Source organism: Sceloporus occidentalis, unplaced genomic scaffold (genome assembly GCF_023333645.1).
Source record: "Sceloporus occidentalis isolate IW3139 unplaced genomic scaffold, rSceOcc1.0.p SCAF_48, whole genome shotgun sequence".
NCBI classification, from domain to species: Eukaryota; Metazoa; Chordata; class Lepidosauria; order Squamata; family Phrynosomatidae; genus Sceloporus; species Sceloporus occidentalis.
Window position 1 is genome coordinate 2,671,443 of NW_028317028.1, and position 25,379 is coordinate 2,696,821.

A 25,379-nucleotide genomic window follows, 5' to 3' on the forward strand; every position below is an offset into this window, starting at 1 on the left:
TGTTTGGCTCATATGCAGCTGCCTGAAACATATTATACAAAAACTAGAACCGTTTTAAAAAAAAAAAAGTATTTTTCACCCCTTCGTTTTGTGAATTTTCATAACATTTCTGTGGTCTTTGTGTTAAACTGTAATGTTCTTCTTTCCTGGGACAAAAATGCTTTCTTTAGATACAGTTATTTTGATCATATCCTATAATGTATTATGTAAAAAAATTGTGAAAAAATTCCTCTGACTTTTATTTGAAAAATCTTTTACTCATCTAAACGCTGCTAAATTCTAGATTTTAGTATTACATTCTACACTATTTTTATACTTTAGCATTTTTCATTTTTTTTTCTTATTCCTGTTATAAACACCAGTACTTACCAAATAGAATTGACTCTCTCTGATACTCTTTAATTAGGTGGGACCTTTTGGTCAAAGTGCACACATATCTCTCCAAGACATACCAGCACATCTCATAATAGAAAGGATAACGAAACTTGGCTTGTACCTGTTTAGTTAAAAAGAGAACAAAACAATTATTATAAACAGAAAACACATGAGGGGACATTTGGAAGTTTTAGCTCTATTCCTTATCTATTCCTGAAACTCGTGTGCTGAAGAAAATAAAAATACAACTAGATGATCACACTGGGGTTGGGGTTCAACAAATACTTTAGAAGGTAACTCTTTCTGCCGTGTAATTAACATTAACGGATGAAATCCCTATTGAAGCTAACGTTTGGGCCATTTGCCATTTCTTTTCTATGATGATGGTACCTCTCAATTTGCTCTGGAACTCCAATCCCAGTAATGCTCTGCAAGCCCCAGTTTGTCTTTTAGGGTACTGAGATCATGGGAGTTGTCGCTCTACAAGAGTCTCAGAGCTGCCCGATGTTGGACATAAAGGAGAATTTAGGAAACGCAGTACAGGAGGCCTGTCTTTTGTTTGTTTTTGTTTTTTTAAACCCCAAATTGACTTAAAAAGTGCTCTGAGCAGATAATGGTTACACTTCTCTAACTTAATTTTTCACAGCATGTATACTCTTCATAGATCGCTCTTTCCGCTTGAACGTTTGATATGGTTATAGATACAATGCAAAACGTTGTTATTTTTTTCCGAATAGATAACGGAGTCAAGAAGCAAAGGCCTGGAGCACACGTCTTTATGGCAGAAGGCCTGTATTGTGATATTAATGGGGGACGATGACACTGTTTTCCTGCCTTTGGGAAGATGAAAAATAATGTTTCACGAGTGACAAATACATTTAACCGTTTCAGTCTTTCAGGAGTAATGAGTGGTTCTCACTTCATGCACTGAAAGTTTTTGTAGTGTATTTTGTTTGTTTTACCAGATTTAGAAACTTCCTACATTAAAGAGGCACCACTACTGTGCCCAAAATATCCGGCTTAATGTAGCCACGTGATTATTACATATGGAATTAATATTTTCAAACCCCAATGTTTTAGGGACCAGCTTGAAATGTATAACTTTGCTCAGTTTCCCTCAACTGTCATTCATTTTATAACACGCTGAGACGTGGAAGGAAACTCAATTAACAAACAGATCAAGAATCTACCAAGATCCGGGACACTGCTTTAAGCTCCTCGTGTGCCCTTGTAATGTTTAAGCCACTATTAGAATACATGGGTCATTTTTAAAACAAACGTTATATATATATATATATATATACACGAAATATATATAGTTTGTGTTCCTTATTTTTCAACAGATTTTTTACCAATTTGAAAGGGAAAAAATATGCTGAACAGAGGCCTCTGTCTGAAGCACAGTACAGCCATATCCGACAAACTGGGTTAGATTATTCCAGTTCACTTAAAAGAACATTCACCAGAAAGTAGAAGTCTCGCTTGCAGAGGTCATGACGATGTGGTACGCATTAACATTTCCGCTATGGTGGACCAATATCGTCGCCTAACAAGTATACAAGGCAAGGCATTTCATGGCCGAGAAAGGGCAACCGAAGGTTGTGCTGATGCATTATTCAGTGTAATGGTTTGGTGTGCCTGAAAAGAAGGGTAGCTCACACAGGGCGCGACTTGTGTCTCTATCTGCAACGTGAAGGGATGCCGTTTGTATTTTGGCACTAAAGGGTGTTTTTTTGTCTTAATACATGTAGTTATACTAAAAATAAGTGCACAAATATCTGGCATTTATTCTTACATATTTCAATTCCCCCCTCCCCCTTTATATGTACAATGCCAAAGAACAAAAATCTTCACACAATTCTAAATTAACTCTACAGTGACCAGTAAATATGCAAGCCTGTTTTTCAGTGAATTATACACTTACAAAATGTAATAAACTTACGGAACTAACGATCAATCTTCACACATGGACAGAGACAACATTTTCAGATTCAAAGCCACTAGAGATCTTACCCTCGTTCTGTCTTCAATCTCATAAACATGAAGTTGCATGGGAATATTAAAGCTGTGTAATATGTTGCCACCAAATACCAGGGAGTCTGCTGGAGTGTACACTGCATGGATCCATCCTACAATCAGAAAGTAACCAACTGTGAGACGGCCTGCAAACACAGATACAATGCCGCTTCAAGGCAGAGGTGGCCTGCGGCAGGACAAAGCTGGCTTTTTCCAGCAACTTGATCTGGGAAGATCCACACACCATCCTTCATTCCAGAGAGGATTTGATTAAAAATGCTTTTCCTTCCTTCCCAAGACACCAGTGCTGCAGCCAGAAATACCTTTCTTCTGCATTATATGTAACGCACAGAGGCTGCCTCTCAGCAGCTAACCGGCGGAGGAGAAAAAAAAAACAGGCGGACTCGGAGACCAGTGAGAATGAAAGGATTCAACCCCCCCCTCGCCTCCACACAACCCAAGGGGGGAAAAGGACTTGAGCCATTAAACACGGCCTGAGCAATGTGTTCTTCGAGGAAGCAATTCCAGGGCTGATCAGTACAAAAAAAAACACAGCAAGAAACATTTAAAACTCTTTCTGAGGGTGCATCCGATTGGAAAGTCACAAGGGCAGGAGAAAGGAGAAAAGCAGAGGTATTACACGTAACATTCTGATTGAGATTGTAGTATGCGTCTCTTAAAAATGCCAGCATTCTGCAACAACCTAGGGGTAATGAACAGATGGCCATCCAGCCCCTGCTCAGCAATGTATGAAGAACCAGGAGTTAGCATAGTGCAAATTTATTTTATATATATTTATTTATATTAACATGGAAACATATTAACATGTTGTATAGGACAAATCCTATAAACAGACTACATAATACAAAGTGTCACTGCACTTCCTTGTAGGGAGACCAAACTACCTTACTATACACCGACACACGCGAGTGGGAAGTAACACGGAGCTTTTCAATAGATGGAGCCCATGTAAGTGGCATGTACAAAATACTCAGCAGCCTAACAATTACACATTGAAAGACAATATACAATCTGTTTCACTCAAATATTTCAAGCAAAGTAACTACTACTTTGTCTGCTCTGTCATTTCTCAGGCAAGGATATGCTTAAAATAAGGCGACTTATCCCGTTCATAAATGATCAAGCTGCATGGTTTTTGTACTTTAACTTTCTGTATAATTGTCAAGAAAACAGAGCTCGAATGGTTACACATGTATTGCACCAGAAACTCACTAACAGTATAATGGCCCCTTCTTTCATCTAGAATCCGAGCTAGCTGTATCACGCAGGCCAGCGAGGCTGCTGCCTAGGGTACGGTGTTGGTAGATGATGTCATCATGAGGTTGTTTACAAGCAAGCTAGTGCATGCAGGAAGGGTGCAAGAATAGCTTGCCTAGGGGGCTAGAAATACTAGGGCCAGGCCCATCTATAATGAATTGTTAAAGAACCTGCAGCTGTTCTATATGGAAAAACAGATTCCAAAGAAATCATTAAGAAACTTACTAAGCATCAATAACACTAACATATAGGTTATGGAGACAAGTCCAGAATAGATTTTACCCGACGGGATGAAGAATGTGTAACCTTGCTTCAGCTCAATCTTCTGGCATCCTTGTGCTTGGTCTCCTAAAAATATATCAGTTTGTTTCCCTGAGGTCAGCCATTCCTCATAAAGTTGCAAATTGTACACAGTGGGAGGAATCAACCAAAATACCTAAAGAAAAAAAATATATATTTGTTATACCATTATGGGGCTTATTCACTAAATTAGGAGGCTGCAGAAGAGTTCCAGTTTTAACTGGCCGGCTTTTTTGTGCATTATGAAGGGTCAACCACTCTTGCAAACAGGCATGAGCAAGTGCTGGCTATGCCTCGCCACACGCTACACGCTACACAGAAAAACGCAATGTGCGGCCTGCATATCCACCATCAGGCAGCCGCCAGACTTAAAGTACCCGCCGCCCAGCCATCCCCAATACGTTCCTGCTTGCAAGAAAAGCTTGGTCCACACAGAATAATTTGCTCTCCCATTATGCAGGACAAAGTCACCATTATGCTGGAGAACCTTTTCAGTATTGCCCTTCCGTGATACATAATGAATTCATGAGCTGAAAATATACAACTCTCCTGTAAACTCCCACTTTAGTGAATGAACCCCAAAGTATGATAGATGTGTCCTTCATGAGATATAAAAAAAACATTCTAAACCCTTTTCTACTTTTGTTGTTTCTTTGTTTGTACGTTTTTGTTTTTACAAATTTGCAGAAAACTGTTCTTTTATTCAATGCCAGGCTCAGGTCATGATGATGCAGCTGGCTGTAAAGCAACAGGTTAATAAGATTAATTAAATCCGAAAGGGTTATAGTGTTGCTCTTTCCTATAAACACTGTGGAAAAATCGTATTGAAATCATTTACATTTTTTATGAGTTTATTCTAATTTAAAGGTCCAATTTGTAATTAAAGTGGTTTCCGTGTAATAAATGTGCTCTGCGAAGAGTTTTCATGTTAACTGCTTTACAGGGCCACATGGTCTCTCCATCCAAGAGCATGGTCAGCAGGCCAAAAGATCAATGGCATGGAGGAGCCACTGCCGAGGTTAATTCGGAACCATTTGAACCAGGAGACGCTCTCTGGGAAAGTAAAATGTTTAGCATTTGTCAGCGAACCACTGTTTATTTAGCAAGTCCTTCACAACAAATATGGGCATGACTGTCACTTTAACTGGAGTCCATGTTTGTTTAGATGACAGGAAAAATACCGCTCAAACTGCAGCGGGTTATAAATGTTTGAATTTACTTTCATCAGGAGCTTGAAAGTAAGTACTGTCTGAACGTATTGGGGTGCGTAAATTGGTAGAACAAGTGAATGGAAAATAATAATCAAAGTTTTATGGCCAAGATGAGTGTGAAGTTTAGGGAAGGTACGAGGTCCGAGAGACTGGAGTTATGCGGTCCTGTTGAAGGGGGCAGATTTTTAGCTGAAAGCCTGTTATATATATTCTATTTTTAGCAACAAGGAAATCATTTTTGGTTATCTTCTGTTCTAAGACTTGGTTCTCCTCTTCTGCTAAATTTGGTTGGAGCTTAGTAAACTATTGACCTTGGGCATTAGGCATACAACTCTTAAAATAAAATAAAAAATTAAAAACACCAATAATTTCAGCAAATTCACAGACACAAGCTGTGCCCAGATTTCTAAAGTTTTAGCTCAATACAGCCAACATTATAATCTTTATCCCTTATGTTCTACTGGCATAACCAAGGATCAATAAATATGTGAACTATGCCTATCTTGCCCAAAGTAACTACCGTATTGGCTCGAATATAGGCCGCACTTTCCCCCCCCCCAATTTAAGTCTTTAAAGTGGGGGTGCGGCCTATATTCGGGGTCTAGCGCCCGACGCCCGGGACAGGCAGCAGGGTTAGGATATAGATCCTCGCGGCGGTGCAGGGGACCTGCATCCTACTTTCTGATACGCTTAGACAGCCTCCCCTGCCAGCACTTTCCACGGGGGGAGTGCCGGCACGGGAGGTTGTCTAAGCGCATCGTGCAGACGTTCACTGGCAGCAGCGATGCGCGTAAACAACCTCAGCTGCCGGCACGTCTGCACGATGTGCTTTAACAATCTCCCTTGCCGGGACTCCCCCCGTGGGAATTCCTGGCAAGGGAGATTGTTAAAGCACATCGTGCAGACGTGCCGGCAGCTGAGGTTGTTTACGTGCATCGCCGCAGCCGGTGAACGTCCGCACGATGCGTTTTACCTCTGCCCCCAAGACTTACTAGAGCAGAGTGCCGGCACCGGAAGTTGTATACGCGTATTGCGTAGATGTCCCCCGCAGGACACCCGGGAGTCTGCTCTGGTAAGTCTTGGGGGACAGAGTGGCAGGATATCTCGGGGGGGGGACAGTGGCAGCATATCCCGGGGGGGGGGTGGAAGGACAGTGGCAGCATATCTCGGGGGGAGGACAGTGGCAGCATATCGCGGGGGGGGGACAGTGGCAGCATATCTCGGGGGGGGACAGAGTGGCAGCATATCTCGGGGGGGGACAGAGTGGCAGCATATCTCGGGGGGGACAGAGTGGCAGCATATCTCAGGGGGGGGACAGAGTGGCAGCATGTCTATTAAAAAAACGTTTTCTTTAAAAAAGCACCAAACTTTTAGGGTGCGGCCTATATACGGGGGCGGCCTATATCCGAGCCAATACGGTAGGTAATACGCACCAAATCATGTGTTTGCAGGGGAGCTGTAGAGTGTTAAAGCATTTACATTTGGGGACTGAAATCGTGTATTACCAAGGCTAGAGTTAAATTCCCCCAATCAGGTCCCAGCCTATTACTGTAGTAGTTTGCTATACATTTTAACAAAATTTCACCAAGTTTGTCTTACCTTTCCACCACGAAATATGTGATACCAAACTGAGGTCCCTCCAAAATCAATATGGAAGTCTGTGAAGCATCCCTTAACACTCATCAAACAGTACCTATGGAAGGCGAAGATATCATTTTAACGAAAAGTTCTTAGCAACTACAATAGTAAGCTTGTAAATGCAGATATTGGTACACATCTTCTGAAGGACTGAATGTAGAAATGTGATAGTGTTCTGGAGGAAAAAATGGTTCCGAAAGAAAAAGAAAAAAAACTAGACTTGTAAAATATAATGTAAAAAATATTGTATACATTTGTGGCAGACAAAACTAAAATATCTACAGTAAGAACAAGAATATGAAAAGTATACTTTAGAGTACAGGTGTATACATTTGCAATCCTTTCCCCTACCTTACAGTATGGGTTTGTCTGTTAATATCAGGGGATTGGGTAAATAATAATTTTGTCCACATGATATACTTAACGCCAGCCAGCTCCAGCACTGGTTCGGCAAAGGGTCCAGGAGGGGGTCTAGACAGTGTGCATGTTTCAAGCAGTCTATCAGTAGAAAAGAGTGTCAATCCGCAGAGGAGGGTGGCATCTGCAGCAATAGGGCTGCAGCTTCTGTGCCAGGTGTTTTTTTCCCCCATAATTTTGGAAGAAGCGCTTAGAGTACTTTAATACGTGTTCTTGTTTAATAGATAGCAAGGGATATTGAGTGCAAAAGAATATATATATTAAAGAAAAAAACGGTACCATCATAGCATAAGATTCTCCGAGGCATTGTGTCTGGGGGATAGATCTAAGCTTTGTCTAACAAAATGCAAAAAAGGAAACCGCAGCACCTACTGAGGTTTATATATAATCGGTAGCAAATTTGCTACAGAAGCCAAACAGACCACCAAGTTAAACAAACTTGGTATATAGTGTACTACGTAGCATAACATGTTTGTCAACAACAGAACAGAACTGTCTCTACTGGAACCAAATAGAAAGAAATTAAACAGGCAAGTGAAAGAACTGCTGTCAGTGTCCTAAAATGTTCCCCTGGCTTCCATCTCCATGGGGCAGATGGGTTCATTATTGAGCTGGTTACAAAAGGTAAATACCATGAAAATAGTAGCTAACTTTAGATACCATGGGCAGCGTAACGGGGCAGAGTATCTCAGTTACCTCAACTCTTGAAATATAGGAAAGACAGGGACAGTGACACAAACTTGGTTTGCTACTCGGTTACAGCGGAAGACGTGACGGTCGTGTGGTGGCACTGCTAGCTGGCAATGGCACACCATGGATAGTACGAGACACCCATCCATCACACAGTGATATATCTACACCCTGGAAAGTTATCCAAACCCAGAGAGCTTCCAGGTATGCGGATTACTTGTATATCAACAGGCTTTGTAGCTATCCACAGATACAGAAATTATTATAATAATAATATATACAATATATATATTGCCTGGTATGAGTAGTAACTGCACTACGGGTTCCTGTCAAACTGTTCACTTATCTTACTAGACAACTATTCCAAAAAAATGTACTTCTCTTCTGTTAAAATAAAGCACTGGATACCGGTTTGTGATTCTTTTTATTCTTAAAACTATGCAGGCAGCAGTCACACACACAAAACATCTGTAACTAAACGCTATGGTGTCAATGTTGATCCGATTTAATATAAGTGCCAACAGCCAGAAATATAAAAAAAACAAAAACGTATTTCCGCACAAATACCCAGTTCTCCTTTCTGTTCCTCATGTAAATTGATGATTTTTGCACAAAAAAACCTTTACCTTATACTTATATTCCTGTATCACATCCTTATTACGACCTTGATTGGTAATCATAGCAATACACACAAAATAGATCTTTTGTAAAAATACACTTTTCCCAACTGTAGAATGTCAGAGTACCATCTGTAATTATGTAAAGAATATTTTGATACGCTGCTTCAAGTTTGATAGAATATCTGTAACTACTGGCTTCACATTATATTTCAAGGCAGTCTCAGAAAGACTGCAATTAATTTGGGCTGGAGGAAGCTGCAAGGACAGCAAAAAAACTGCATGCATTAAATAAAAATGTTAAGTCCTTGGTAAGCAGTAACCAACTAGTAACCAAAAAGACTGATTCTCCATTACAGTGTCCATTACCTCACTGCAGCTGATGGCACGGCTGGTTCAGGAAGAATTCAGTTAGCAGTAGCATTCTCCCCACCTCCCTAAACACTAAGCTGGAGGATGTCACCAGTTTGCAGACAGTATGCGATGGTCTCTGGAAACGATAGGCTAACTCGGAAGAGAGACACCTCCAGTACATCCGTGCTGGCTGCCTAGCAACCACATCCAGGGCTGGGGTAGAAGGAATGATACGCAATGCTGTCAGAAAGGCAATCTGAGTGCTTCGCAAATCTCCATAGCAGTACCCACCCTTCCGAGATTCCATATCCCCCCTGCGATGCACACATGCGGCAGTATACAGGGCCAACTTGTAACCCTCCACACAAGACACAACCTGCGAGACAGCAAGGTTGCTCACCAAACAAAAAAAAAGGGGCAAACATAAAATTGCTGGCAGATAAGAACCATTCGGCCCAACTAGTCTCTTCCTCTACCACTTCCCATGAGAGGCTGATCCATTTATATACCACATAAAATAAACTATGAAGTAAAACTTCCTGCATATAATGCATATATTTGGCTAATATCTATTATCCTTTATGCTGTTAATAGAGTTGATTAAACATCCTTGGAGACATTTGGACAAACCTCAGGTCAGGGATATTGCCCACTTATATTGTTCATGTAAACATCAGATTTGAATTATTTTACCTTATTTTCCTGTAACCACAGAACTAAGACTAGCAACTGCAAAGAGTGCATTACCTGTATATATTATATGCCTGCTGAATATTGTTAGTGCTCTTGTCTGAAAATCAGACAACTTAATACTCAAAATGACTTTTTAATATTCAGACTTGAAGTTTCTACCGCCCAAATAATTCTGAATAATAAATTAGTTAAGTACATGTTGCATATTTAGTGATATTATGAGGATTTTCATAAATTATTGTATTAGGGCAAGAGCAAATTAAGTATTTGGTTAAATTTAATACCATTTATCAGATGTAAACCCATACATAGCTTAGTCAGGTTGTTTGGGGTACAGGACTGCATTCCCGCAGGATCCATCAAAAAAACATGTTGGTGCGGGCGGTATTCCATGTGTTGTGGGCGGTATTCCTTCACGTTGTTCGCATACACATTGTCTCTTGTTCCGCCCAGGGGAAGCAGGAACCCAGCGGAGTCACGTGAATGTACGTCACATCACATGACTCTGCTCCGTTCCTGCTTCCCCTATGCCAGAGGAATGCAGCAGGACCCCTGCGGAAGTTCAGGTAAGGGGGTGAGGAGTGTGTATGAACGAGTATGTGGGATTGAGGGAATGAATGAGTATCTGGGAATGAATACCCCTTGTTTTTTTATAATCTGACTTCAAATAGAGGTCAGACTATAAAACTAAGATCCAGATCCCCCGCAGCGCTGCAACCTCTCTGGCAACCTGGTGGGTGTCTGCGTGATACGCGCAGACAACCTCCACTGCTGCCCTTAGCTTCCGTCGGGGGTTCTTTGACGGAGCGCCGGCGTGACATGACCTTCTGGTGCTCAGTGATAGACGCTCCAGCGAAAGTGCCGGCCAGCAGTAGACGTTTGTCTACGCGCATCACGCAGACGTTCACGGGCTGCCCCCACTAGACACCAGGAAGCAAATCTGGGAAGGGGGGCAGAGTGGCGTGACATATGGTGTATATGGCAAATCAGGGGGCAGAGTGGCATATAGGGGGTATAAGGCATATCTCTAAAATCTGGGACAGAATGTTTGCGGGAGCGAGCGGGATTGGAACACACATGTTACAGGAGCAGACAGTAATGGTCAGAAATGTAGCGGGACAACAGTCCCACGCAGGGCTCTACTTTGGGGGTTGAAAGGACACATTTGGGAGGTGTGCCTTTTTTAGTTTGTAATTTTGACATCTGGTCATCCTGCATCCATGTCACATTTGGGATATCTTTGAAACCGGCCCCCATCAAAACATATTTTTTCAGGGAATTTCAAGTGCTGGTATTTTAACACTTTCAATGCTAGGATTTTTGGGAAGATACAGCACCAATATGGTTGACTGCTGTACCTGCAAACAATCTGCAAGGATTGCCCTCTCTACAGTATCTCACAAAAGTGAGTACACCCCTCACATTTTTGTAAATATGTTATTATATTGTTTCATGTGACAACACTGAAGAAATGACACTCTGCTACAATGTAAAGTAGTGAGTGCACAGCCTGTGTAACAGTGTAAATGTGCTGTCCCCTCAAAATAACTCAACACACAGCCATTAATGTCTAAACCTTGACAACAAAAGTGAGTACCCCCCATAAGTGGAAATGTCCAAATTGGGCCCAGTTAGCCATTTCCCCTCTCCAGTGTCATGTGACTCAGTGTTACAAGGTCTCAGGTGTGAATGGGGAGCAGGTGTGTTAAATTTGGTGTTATCGCTCTCACACTCTCTCATACTGGTCACTGGAAGTTCAACATGGCAACTCATGGCAAAGAACTCTCTGAGGATCTGAAAAAAAATAATTTTTGTTCTACATAAAGATGGCCTAGGCTATAAGAAGATTACCAAGACCCTGAAACTGAGTTGCAGCACGGTAGGCAAGACCATACAGTGGTTTCGCAGGACAAGTTCCACTCAGAACAGGCCTCGCCATGGTCGACCAAAGAAGTTGAGTGCTCGTGCTCAGCGTCATATCCAGAGGTTGTCATTGGGAAATAGACGTATGAGTGCTGCAGAGGTTGAAGGGGTGGGGGGGGGGGGGTCAGCCTGTCAGTGCTCAGACCATAAGCTGCACACTGCATCAAATTGGTCTGCATGGCTGCCATCCCAGAAGGAAGCCTCTTCTAAAGATGATGCACAAGAAAGCCCGCAAACAGTTTGCTGAAGACAAGCAGACTAAGGACATGGAATATTGGAACCATGTCCTGTGGTCTGATGAGACCAAGATAAATTTATTTGGTTCAGATGGCGTCAACCAGGTGAGGAGTACAAAGACAAGTGTGCCTTGCCTACAGTCAAGCATGGTGGTGGGAGTGTCATGGTCCGGGCCTGCATGAGTGCTGCCGGCACTGGGGAGCTACAGTTTATTGAGGGAACCATGAATGCCAACACGTACTGTGACGTACTGAAGCAGAGCATGATCCCCTCCCTTCGGAGACTGGCCCAGTATTTCAACATGAAAATGACTATAAACACACCTCCAAGACGACCACTGCCTTGCTAAAGAAGCTGAGGGTAAAGGTGATGGACTGGCCAAGCATGTCTCCAGACCTAAACCGTATTGAGCATCTGTGGGGCATCCCTCAAATGGAAGGAGGTCTCTAACATCCACTAGCTCCGTGATGTCCTCATGGAGGAGTGAAAGAGGACTCCAGTGGCAACCTGTGAAGCTCTGGTGAACTCCATGCCCAAGAGGGTTAAGGCAGTGCTGGAAAACAATGGTGGCCACACAAAATAGACACTTTGGGCCCAATTTGGACATTTCCACTTAGGGGTGTACTCAATTTTGTTGCCAAGATGGCTGTGTTGAGTTATTTTAATGGGAAACCCAAATTTACACGGTTATACAGGTTGTACAAACACTACGTTACATTGTAGCAGAGTGTCATTTCTTCAGTGTTGTCACATGAAAATATATAATAAAATATTTACAAAAATGTGAGGGGTGTACTAAGGATTCAGTCATCCCATGTCACCTGTTCACATCTTGCATGAGAAGACAACACATTTCCCTGCATGGGGTTTAAGGGGCAAATGCATTCTGGAAAATGCTCCATGCATTTCCAAAGGGACACCAGGTAAATGTAAAGTAGGGCTGAAACAACTAATCGATAAAATCGATAATAATCGATAATGAAAATCGTTGACAACGATTTTCATTATCGATTAGTTGAATCGATTTTTATCGATTATAAAAAAAGAGGTTTTTTTACAGAGCAAATTCTCTGAAAAACTCCTCTCCTTATATAATCTGACCTCAAACAGAGATCGGAATATAACACTAGAATCCAGATCCCCCGCAACGCTGCAGGGGACCTGGATTCCCCTCACTGTCAGCCGGTGGGTGTCCGTGCGATGCTGTAGAAGCCCCAGCGGAAGTGAAGGTGAGTAACGGAGGCTGTCTGTGCACATCGTGCAGACCCCCACCGGCTGACAGAGAATCGGGGTCTCTTGCAGAGGATCATCCTCTCTGTCAGCTGGTGGGGGTCTGCGCGATGCGCACAGACAGCCTCCGTTACTGCCCTTCACTTACGCTGAGGCTTCTATGAAGCTGCAGTGAAAGTGCCTGTCAGCAACGGGGGTTCACAAAACATCAGGGAGTCGGGAGAAAGGTAGAGTGGTGTATGGGAGGGGGGAGGAGTCAGAGGGGTGTATGGGAGCCACCCTCCCATACACCACTCTGCCTCTCTACCCGGCTCCCTGGTGTCTTGTGAACCTCTATTTCTGACAGGAGTCAGAGTGGTGTATGGGAGGGGGGAGGAGGCAGAGTGGTGTATGGGTGAGTTATAGTGGTGTATGGGGGGGTATAATGAATTTCAGGGTAACAGAGTGGTGTATGGGGGTGTAGTGAATTTCAGGGAGGCAGAATGGCATATCTGGGGGAGTTAGAGTGGTGTATGGGGGTATAATGAATTTCAGAGTGGCATATCTGGGGGAGGCAGAGTGGTGAAATCGGGGAGTATAATGAATTTCAGGGTGGTGCAGGGCATTTATGGGGGGCGGAGCGGCATATCAGGGTGCACAGTGGCATATAGGTAGGTATAAGGCATAAATGGGGGCGAGTGGCATATTGGAAGTTATAAGACATATCTGGGGGTAAAAGGTATATCAGGGGGTTCAGTTGCATATCACTGGCATATAAGGCATATCGGGGGCACAGTGGCATATCAGGGGGCACAGTGGAATCTCCGGCATATAGGAGGTATAAGGCATTTATGGGACAGAGTGGCAAGCTGGGGGCATAACTGGGGGGCAGTTTGGTAAATAGAAGAAAATATAAACAAGGCTTTTTTCTCATAGTTTTTATTAAATATGAAAAATAGTTAACATATGAATTCATATTTACTAATACCGTAGTTGCTCGATTATAAGACGACCCTGATTATAAGACCCCCCCCCAAATCTTAATATTAATTTAGGAAAAAAAGAAAAAGCCTGAATATAAGACGACCCTATAGGAAAAAAGTTTTACCAGTAAATTTTAATTCATTTAAACACTTTTTTTAATAAAAGCTATGCTTGAGAAAAATATTTTGGTTTTATTTCCTTCTATTTTCCAACCTGCCTCCTAGTTATGCACATCTGCCCCAGAAGTGCCTTATACCCCCTATATGCCACTGTGCCCCATGATATGCCTTTTAACCCTCTAAATGCCACAGTGCCCCATAATATGCCTTTTAACCCTATATGCCACTGTGCCCCATGATATGCCTTTTAACCCTATATGCCACTCTGGCACTTAGAGGATTAAAAGGCATATTATGGCATATAGGGAGGTTTAAGGCATTTCAGGAGGCAGAGTGGCATTAAAGGGGTTAAAAAGCATTTCACAGAGCACTCTGCCTCCAGAAATGCCTTACACCCCCCATTTAACACTCCCCCTCCCTCTTCCAAACTTACCGGTGCTTCTGAGTTGGGGGGGCGCATAACACAGGAGGATCCAGGTCCCCTGCATCTGAGCCCCCGGTGCTTAGTCCGGGCAGCATGTAGAGCTCCACGCGATATAATCGCGTAGAGCTCTACACGATACAATCGCGTAGAGCTCTACACGCTGCCCGGACTAAGCACTGGGGACTCAGAAGCACCGGTAAGTTGGAGGGGGCATAACACAGGAGGATGCAGGTCCCCTGCATCCTCCTGTGTTATGCCCCCCCCCCCTCCAACTTACCGGTGCTTCTGAGTCCCCAGTGCTTAGTCCGGGCAGCGTGTAGAGCTCTACGCGATTGTATCGTGTAGAGCTCTACGCGATTATATCGCGTAGAGCTCTACATGCAGCCCGGACTAAGCACCGGGGACTCAGATGCACCGGTAAGTTGGGTCGGGGGTTAACACAGGAGGATCCAGGTCCCCTGCACCTGGGTCCCCAGTGCTTAGTCCGGGAAGCGTGTAGAGCTCTACGCGATTGTATCGTGTAGAGCTCTACACGCAGCCCGGACTAAGCACCGGGGACTCAGAAGCACCGGTAAGTTGGGGGGGGGGGGTTAACACAGGAGGATCCAGGTCCTCTGCATCGCTGCGGGGGATCTGGATCTTAGTCTCATAATCAGACCTATTTGAGGTCTGATTATAAGACGACCCTGATTATAAGACGAGGGGTATTTTTCAGAGCATTTGCTCTGGAAAAAACCTCGTCTTATAATCGAGCAAATACGGTAACTTTGTTTTAAGACCTAGTTTGAGAAACACTGTGTTTGGGTTCTTGTAGCTTTTATTATTATGTCAGTAAAATAAGAAGGTGAATAGAGAGAGGCCATTGCTATAAAGAGATGAAAGTGTAAATTGTACATTTTTAATTAAATTATTTTAAATTTAAAAGATTTGCATTTTGCATCAAAAAAATTATCGGCCAAATAATCGATTATTAAAATAATTGTTAGTTGCAGCCCTAATTTAAAGGAATCACTTAATCACTTAAATTGCTTATGATAGCTAAAATGTCCTTTTAAACACCGGTATGATTTTATGGGACACTAGATTATACCTTTAATGGTGCCTGATAGGCGGCAGCCACCAATAAAGTGAATGGTTACTACTTCCAAGTGAAACACATGTCTCGTTGGAGCACATGGTTTGCTTTGCAAACCCCTGGAAAGAAGAAAAATGGGGATCAATTCCCCTTTAAAAAACACAATGTCAATTTAAAATAATCTAAATGGAATTGCACAAACATGATCTGATATTCATTAGGTAAACCGCTAGCCCCAAATAATATACAATATTCTCTCCCTCCACAAGCACATGTACTATTTCTACTATAATTTCATATGACCGGACAACTTTTTCCTGCCGGTGCTTTCTATATATTCACATATGTAACCATGGCTGGTTTCTCACAGAGTTAATTATAAGAGGGAGGAAGGACATGTGTATAGCACACAAAACAAAAACTTACTTTTTTACTTTAGGGTATTTCATTTCAGATATTATGTTTGTTGAATCTTTTTGCTTCTGTTTTAAATGTTGGGGCCACATGTTATCCACCCAATCTACTGCATCCACCTGAAAGCATTAAATTAATTGTAAGAACATTGTCAATCAATTTGCATTATTGAATACAGATTCGCACACGTTACCTTTGTTTTATTTTTTTCACACGTCTCTATGCTTATTTAAGTCCAGTAGGACTTTTGGAACATTGCTAGATAAGTATTTTTACACAATCTTTTTGCTTTATTAAATAGTATGCTGCACATATGGAATATATTAAAAATAAAAAAGTTTCCTACGGTTATTTATCACCATAAAGAATTGCCAAGCACAGTTTAAAGTTTCAGCTCATTCTGTTTCATTGCTTTTTTTTTTAATTAAATCCAGGCTACAAGGAAATTCAGAAAGAAATACTATGTAGTTCCTAGGCCCCCTCTCTTTTGGTTTTATAAGCACCCTAGTCCATCTAGCAGTCATCCATGCTGCCTGCACAGACAGGGTGCAACCGTGTTTTTTGTAGACCCAGGTGCCAGGGCAAATGCACAGGTAGTGCAGGTAATCTCCTTGTAGATGTGCAAAAACAAATGAACACAAACAGTAACCTTCTAATACCATTTAATTAGGTACATTTACTAGATGATGTCAAGAAGTTGTTAGGAGTTAGGGCACTAGGGGGGCTTTCAACTCAGAAAAGCACAGTGAAGCCTAAATGAATACAGTCACAATAGGCAGCTTTGAGGCTGGTTTAAAGAAGGCTGACAGTACAAGAGTCTTTGTTGTAAAGTTTAAATGACAGCCCAAAACAAATGTACGGTAATCTGTCATACCACAGTAGGTCTCTTGACCACTTTCTCTAGCTTCGTGTGGCTGAACTCCAGGCTGATCACGTTGTAAAGTTTTTCCCTTTTGTTCTCTGGAGTTTCGTAGTATCTGACAAACTGAGACATACTCATGTCAATGCCCTTCTGTGTGTTCACATCCATCACATCAATGATACGACGGCTTCCTGCAAGATGGCAGGCATTTAGTGTCAAAATGTCACAATACAAAAGTACAGTAACGTTCATCATGGTGGCCAAAATATGGCAGTTCTCACCCTTAATATGTTGAATGTGCCAATCTATATACGACATGCTACAGGCCTAGACATACACCATCTTCACCAGGTTGGTAAGTGGATCAGTTCAGGCACAGTAGAAACATGTTTAAAAAGGGGACTTAAAACTACTGATCATTGAGACCATGCTAGTATCAGCAGGCAATTCAGAATGCTGCAAACAAGCAAGATCTGAACTCGGGTTCCGTTATGCTTCTAAAAAGATTGTACAACTTCATAGGAAGAGATTTACCCAGGTTTTTGATATTAATATTGTTGAAAATATAAATGTTCCTCTCTCTATGAGTCTGGTCTAACTCTATGACAGAACTGCTACAAGTAAAAATGTATATAGTAGATGTCTGTGTAATCTAAAATGTAATATTTGTTTCATTCCACTGGCCTTCGTTTACATAGAAAGTTGGCACATTTGTGACTTTTGCCAACAAGAATCCTTAAGCGATCACAAAAAGATTACTGTAACAAAAAGCTAAAATGTTTACCAAAGACAAGCATCTAAGCGATCTGCTAGCACAAATGTGAGATTAGCCCCTTCTATCTAGGCAGGTACTAAAAAACATCCCCCAAATGCTTCATCGTAATGAAACGACTGACTACCAAACAGAGGCAAAAAAAAGTTTTCCACGTTGAGATTAGTACAATCATTTTGTAGTTGTAGTAATATACAGATTAAGTGACAGCAAAGCTTGGTGCTGGTTTTCAAATCCACATCATATTACATTCAAAGACATCCCTGACCTCCTCAAGAAAAAAACTATGTACTGGATATAGGTCTGGAAAGCATTACACAGTCCTTTCTGGGGCTCCACAAAAGCACACTTTCCATCAAAGAGCAAAGTGTAAAACAAGCCAGGAATTCACAAAGGACACCTAAAGCAACATCCAGAGATCTGCAGGCCTCTCTCGCCTAAGGTCAGGGTACATTACGATCAGAAAGATACCAGACAAACACTGGATTCATAGCAAACAATCAAGGTTGGAACCACTGTAGGAAGAAAAGGACCGTGTGTCTAGTGTTTGCCAAAGAGCACATGGATGCTCCTGAATAGCTTTTGAACAAACATGGATGGATGAATTGAACATTTTGGGGTGATATGGGCATATAATATATATACATACACACTATACATTGCATTCTAAATACATAGACATTAATATGTAGTTGGATCCCTGCCCCCCTTTGCAACTATAACAGCTTCCACTCTTCTGGGAAGGATTTCCACAAGATTTTGGAGAGTTTCAGTGGGAATTTCTGCCCATTTGTGAGGTCAGGGACTGATGTTGGACGAGAAGTCCTGGTTTGCAATCTCCGTTCCAGTTCCTCAAAAAGGTGTTCAACGGGGTTGAGGTCAGGGCTTTGTTTAGGAAAGTGAAGTTCTTTCACACAAACTCATCCAACCATGTCTTTATGGACCTTGCTGTGCACTGGGGCAATGTCATGCTGGAATAGAAAAGGGCCTTCCCAAACTGTTCCTACAGAGTTGGAAGCATACAATTTTCTTAAATGTCTTTGTATGCTGTAGCATTAACATTACCCTTTACTGGAACTAGGGACCTAGCCCAAACCCTGAAAACAGCCGTAGATAATTATCCTTCCTCCACCAAAGTTTGCAGTAAGCCCTATGACTTTCTTTAGGTAGGATTCTCTGCCAACAGCCAAACCCAGATCAATCAGACTCCACAGAACAAATTTCCACTGCTCCAGAGTCCAGTGCCCCTGTGCTTTACACCACTCCAGATAATGCTTGGTGTCGCACACAGTGATCTTTGGCTCATGTGCAGCTGCTCAGCCATGGAAACCCATTTCATGAAGCGCCTGACACAGCGCTTGTGTTGATGTTGCTTCCAGAAGTAGTTGGGAAGTCTGTATAGAGTGATGCGACAGAGGCCAGATCACTTTTACACACTACGCTCTTCAGCACTCTGCAGCCCTGCTCTGCAAGTGTGCGTGGTCTACCACTTTGTGGCTAAACTGTTGCCACTATTAGACTTCACAATAATTATCTCCGCTTCACAATGATACCACTTACAGTGGACTGTGGAAGATCTAACAGGGCAGATATTTCACAAACTGACTTGTGGCAAAGGTGGCATCCAATGACACTGCCATGTTTAACCCCTTGATGACAATTGCCGGTCCGGGCACGTCACGGAAAATCAAGTCGTTAACGACATCTTTAAACGGGTGCAGAAAGCGATCTACTTTCGCTTTCTGCACCCAAACGGTGTTGCTGTAATGCCTCGACCTCGAGGCATTCAGCAACGCCACGATCGGCACTCGGGGCCATTGTATGGCGGCGGACACTCGTTTAAAAAGCGTTTAGGAGGCGATCAATGATCACCTCCTAAACTTAAATGGTGTCGCTGGAATGCCTCGATCAGGAGGCATCCAGCGACACCACTTTCCTCGCGATGGACTTTGACCGCTCCAGAGAGCGGTCACAGCCGCCGCTGGCGGTGATCTTCACCATTAGCAAGATGGCGGCGGCCCGGGAAAAAAAAAAATAAAGACGAAAAAGTTCGCTAGATTGTCTCCAGACCCTCTAGAGAACTCTGGCTCCACTTGCAGGTTGAATACAGGTACTGCATTCAACCATGCAAGTCAATGGAACCCAGCTTTCTAATCATAGTGTGATTAGTAAAACTAAATTAAAAAATAAAATAAAATTAATAATAATTAGAAAAAAATTGTAAAAAAAAAAAACCAGTAAAATGTAAAAATTATTTCCCACTGATGTCACTATCAGGGGAACCTTCAAGTTGAAAAAAAAAGTTAATTTTTTTTTTAAAAAAGGCAAAAAAATTAAAATATATATATAAAAAATATATTTTTGTGAGCAAGTCCTAAAGTTAGCATATTAGCTTAAAACAATTCTCGCATGGAAAGAGTTAAAATACTGGCATGTTAAATGCCCATAGGGTGTCTACTTGAAAAAAAATTATGATTTGATGGGGTTAAATGAATTGGCCGGGTTCAACAATGTCCCAAATAACACGGGGGGAAGGAAGGCCACACATCTAATTTCCAATTAGAAAATAGCACACGTACCAAATGTGGCCTTTTAGTTCCCCCAAAAAATGACAAACCCATGCGTGGGGTATCACTGTACTCAGGAGATGTTGCTGAACACATATTGGGGTGTCGTGTGACAGCGGCATAAACCAGGAGCTGTAAATTCATACATAAAGTATGTGTATGGGGGAAAAATACACACACAAAAATACTACTGCAAACTTTGAAAAAATTCTGGTGGTAAAATGTGTTCATGCAAAGTTAAAATACCAGCATTTAAAATACCCTGGGGTGTCTAGTTTTCAAAAATATATGGTTTTGTTGGGCACACTGAAATGGCCCGGCTCAAAGATGTACCAAATAGGGCATGGGCAGTGGATCCCCAAATGCCAAAGTTCAACATTGAAAAATGCGCATGCCCCAAATGTGGCCCTTTTGCCCCCAAACAGCCAGGCAAAATCATTCATGTGAGGTATCGCTGTACTCAGGAGATGTTGCTGAACACATGTTGGGGTGTTTTATGATTGTGACATATACCAGAACCTGTTTATTCATACCTGAAGTAAAATGTGTGTGAAAAAACAAATGCAAAAAAAATTACTACCATAAAGTTTGACCAAGACTGGTGGTAGATATGGTGCATGGAAAGGGTTAAAATACTAGCATTTGGAATACCCTGGGCTGTCTAGTTTTCAAAAATATATGATTTGATGGGGTAAATTGCGTGGGCCGGCTTCAAATATACCCGAAATGGCACATGGGGGAAGAATTACCAGATTTGGAAAAAATGGCTTTGAACTAGCAAAACGCTACCTGTACTTATTGCCCCATAATGTGTAGAAAAAAGCAAAAAAACATAAAAACATTGGGTATTTCTAAACTCAGGACAAATAGTAGAATCTATTTAGCAGGTTTTTTCATTACCTTTTATAGATGAGTAAAAGATTCTTCAACTAAAAGTTAGAAACAGTGATCTAAAGAAAGCCCTTCTTGTCCTGAAAAAAACAATATCTAATGTGTGTGGGTTCAGTAAACGGGGAAGAAGAAATTACAGCTAAACACGAGCAGCGCAGAAATGTTAAAACGGCCATTGTCACGAAGGGTACAAAAAGTAAAATCAGCCTTTGTCACGAAGGGGTTAAAGTCATTGAGCTCTTCAGTAAGACACATCCTACTGCCAATGTTTATTTATGGAGATAACTGCCTATGTGCTTGATTTTATACTCCTGTTGGCAATGGGTGTGTCTGAAACACGTTAAATCAATAATTAGGAGTTCCAATAATAATTATCATGCCCCAATACTTTTGTTGATGTTTTAGAAGCAGGAAAAATGGTCAGAACATCTCCAAAACTGCAGCTCTTGTAGGGCGTTTTCTCGGTCTGCAGTGACCAGTACGTATGAAAAGTGGTCCACGAAAGGAAAAAAATCGGTGAACTGGCATCAGGGTCATGGATGGTCAAGGCTAATTAGTGCACGTGGGGGGTGAAGGCTAGCCAGCGTGGCCAAATCCAACAGACGAGCTACTCAAGCTCAAATTGCTGAAAAAGTTAATGCAGAGAGAACTTGGCTACAGAACATTTCATCATGCTGAGCTAAACAGCCCAATTTGTAGTGCCAGCATACTTGTGTTGGTTTTTCCAAAGCTCCAAAACTTTACAGATCTGGTCTGGAAATACACCTGCTAAGAGGGCCTAAAATGTTAAGATCTACTCGAACGAGCAGGTTCCTTGCAAGCTTCTTTAATGGTATCTAAAATCAATCTGCCAACAGAGCTACTGGAGTCCTTGTGTTCTTTCCAATGCCCGACAAAGTAGACGGGTGAATTCCTCTGCTCTGTCTGGATAGATACAAAGGTTTGATATTTAAAGTTCCCCAGGATTTATGTAAAGGAGGAGAAGAACATTGTCTTATCAATGTAAAATATACATAGTCTGCTTCTTCAAGCTTCATAGTTACATAAATAAGTAGGTTGAAGAAGAGAAAAAAAAAAGAAAAGACATATAGCCCATTTCTTCAACCATATTAGTTGATCCAGAAGAAGGCAAAAAACCCACTGAGAAAGTAACATCATCTCAAAGGGGGGGAATCTTTCTTGACCCCAAGGCAGTCACACTGGCACTGGATTAACATTATTTTATCTACTTTTAGATCCTGTGTGTGTTTCATACCTAGAAAAACATCCAAATGTTTTTTTTGAATATATCAAATGAATTGGCCAAAATGAGTTCAGATGGCAGTCTAGCCCACAATTTAACTATACTAACAGTAAAGAAACCTAAAAGACTAAAGCTCCTTTCTTCCAATCTTAAGGGATACCCATGTGTTGTCTGGAAAGTCGGATTTATAAAGTCCAAAAAAGATCTTTGTATTGACCTTGAACATACTTGTAAAGGTTTATCATATCCCCACGAAGACATCTTTTCTCCAGAGAAAACAATCCCAATGTTAACAACCCTTCTTCATATTTTCCATTGCTGTAATCGTTTTTGTAGCCTCTCTCTGAACCCTTTCTATTTCCAGTATGTCCTTTTTTTGTACCGGTGCCCAAAACGGCACTGCACTACCTGCAGTAAACACAATCAACGGTTTGTCCCAATAATATATCTTTTGCCTAGATAGGAAAAGCTAATCTCACCTTTGATATGATGTCATATCATAGCCGATGATGAGGGTATAGAAGGTCTTGGGGATGCTGCCCTGGATCTACAGCAACAACCCCAATAAATAATTCACTGCTCCCAATGCACGTTCCATTGTGAATTAACATTGGTTTGTTTCTTTTTTGGAGCTTTTAATTTAACCCTGTTACCCACTTTAAAAAACAAAACTACCCAGATCATTCAAAAGTTAGTCGGTTTACATCCCTCAAGATGCTGAATACAAAGGGGGTATTTATAAAGCAATATTCTGGTGCAGATTTTTTTAAAAGTGGTGATGTGATAATGATCAATGGAATGTAGACTGTTTGGACTATTCTTTTGGTTGCTATAGTGATAAGACCGCTTTGAAAACTTTGGGGGTTAGTTATACAGAGCAGTCCTGGTGTATTGTGTTCAGAGAAACCTGTCCGTTATACAAGCTGCTAATGTGAGAGATTAGCAATGGCACCCCCTAGTGGACAAAAGGGGATGGTCTCCATGTTTATGTCTGAAATAATTGGTAGAATTATAATACGTTGCTTCTCCTTTTGTGAGGGGCCATAATAAGGAGCCAATAATAGAGGCCCTCTGTCAATTGCAAGACTATCATTCCCATATCCAGAGATTATTATTATTTTTATTTTATTTTAGAGATTATTGTTGGCTCGTTTGAGCAGGGCCTGCCTCACCTGTTTCTTTAAGTCAAATTGTTATGTTTTATACTAAATGTTATGTCTACCCTTTGTACAGTGCTATGGAATCTGATGGCGCTATATAAAACAATACATAATAGTAATAATGCTGATGATGGCAATCCATCTGATAGGATTCAAAATCCAGGATGTAAAAGAGGTCAATTCTAATTTAAGACATTGAGTTTAAGTTTTGAAGCACATAATGGCAGATAAACTACTTTAGTCAAAACGAATTTAGTACTTTTTTTTTTTTTTATTATTCCCATAACCTGCATGTATTTTATTTATACGTGAATATTCAAGTACATATTATTTTGTGTGCGTATTAATTACATTATCATAAAACACTTACCTACTAGCAACTTGACATCCCTAACAGTGAAATCTTGCTCTGGCATTCTAAAAGAAGAACCCAAACATTAACCTTTATGTTGTGATTGAAGGACGTGTTAGCAGGACTGCATGAGGCAAATTAATCAGACTGTTAAGTAAAAGAACTGTTCATATAAGAGAGTTAATTCATGGAGTTCTCTATGCCCTGAGTTTGCAAGAAAGTTCATTATTTCACAATAAATGATTAACCACGGTGAACTTATCCTTCAACAACAACTATGCTGGCCCTGTATAATGTATGGTTAAATCATGAAATTCAAGAAACACAAAATAAGATGTACAGGGCGTGCTGAGCACCTCTCTCTTGCAAGAGACATGGTGAGGTAGGGGAAGTTTAAATATTCTCGCATAAACCCTAAGTGAATACTCTTTACAGATGGCATGAAGTCACTAATATCGTTCAGAAAGGAGGCCACAATTGTATTGTGTATAGAGTTTATGAAGAAATAATGCAAATGGGGAGTGGGATGTGCAGTTCAGCTTTTGGAATCAAACATCATCTAAATTATTATTTGAAGTGGACCTGTCACCTATTTACCTTCGACATGGTAAGCTTATTTATGTAAATCCAAATTATTGTCTCGTTTACAGATTGTACAGCATTAACAAATATGACAGTGCTATATAAAACAATAATAAAACTTTGCATTTTTAAATAGAGCTCCAAGAAGTTCCCTTCCTGAAGCAAACCTCATCACCCACACAACAAAGAGAACTTGGGCAGCAGAAATACAACCATAATGTATGTTGAACACAAGGTGTTTCATGTCTTTGGTCACATTTGGTTTACAACCAGCTCTGCTTGTAGCCCTATGAGCAACTGCCATCTCCAAATCACACTGTTGCACCATGCCCTAAAACAGCTTTACTATGGCCCTTTAAAAGAGTCCTATCACATCTATAATACATCTGTAACTCGTACCTCACATCAAAACAATATAAAAAACCCAAAAACTTACTTGATACCCAGACCATCTTTAGTGCGAAAAAGTAGAGGAACCCGCAGAGCTTCTCTTTGCACATATTCATAGGTAAAATCTATGCAAGCAAAAAACAAAGCAACAATAAAAGCTGTGAACTGTACATCATGCGCTCCAAACACTAGAGATCTTGTACGCTATGCTGTACCATTTAAACAAAACTATGTACAAATAAACCACAGATCTGTCATTTGTATTTTTTTTTTCCTCTTATGGTTTTATCACATAAAAACACAGTGGGGCTTTTCCAGTTTTTCGGTCAATGCATGCTTTTGTGTCATATGACAATTTAGCATTCCTGGAAAATATCATGAAATAAGGGAAAAATTATTTCTGGTATGGGTTTGGGCAGTACTAGAATCTGTGTTCCTGATGGTCTATTTAGTTACAATAATGTTAAATTCTGCAATATAGGAGGAACAGCATCATTAAGTCACCTCGGATTTATATCCACATAAAGAGCAACAAGGCCACAAGTACAATATAATGCCTTATAGTAAGGGTTGGCCAACTGCATAC

At 41.2% G+C, this 25,379-nt stretch overlaps 1 protein-coding gene across 1 annotated transcript in view; it reads right to left on the bottom strand.

Moving 5' to 3' along the window:
* Nucleotides 1–25,379, bottom strand: part of LOC149289093 (lysine-specific demethylase 2B) — a 44,793-nt gene that overhangs the window by 15,773 nt on the left and 3,641 nt on the right. The window contains exons 3-10 of the mRNA XM_089491013.1: nt 24,840–24,918; nt 23,840–23,886; nt 16,849–17,027; nt 15,987–16,093; nt 6,780–6,873; nt 3,952–4,105; nt 2,389–2,504; nt 370–496 (exon numbers count right to left, since the gene is read on the bottom strand). Of these exons, the coding sequence (XP_089347139.1) occupies nt 370–496; nt 2,389–2,504; nt 3,952–4,105; nt 6,780–6,873; nt 15,987–16,093; nt 16,849–17,027; nt 23,840–23,886; nt 24,840–24,918 (903 nt within the window). The remainder of the gene's footprint in view (nt 1–369; nt 497–2,388; nt 2,505–3,951; nt 4,106–6,779; nt 6,874–15,986; nt 16,094–16,848; nt 17,028–23,839; nt 23,887–24,839; nt 24,919–25,379) is intronic.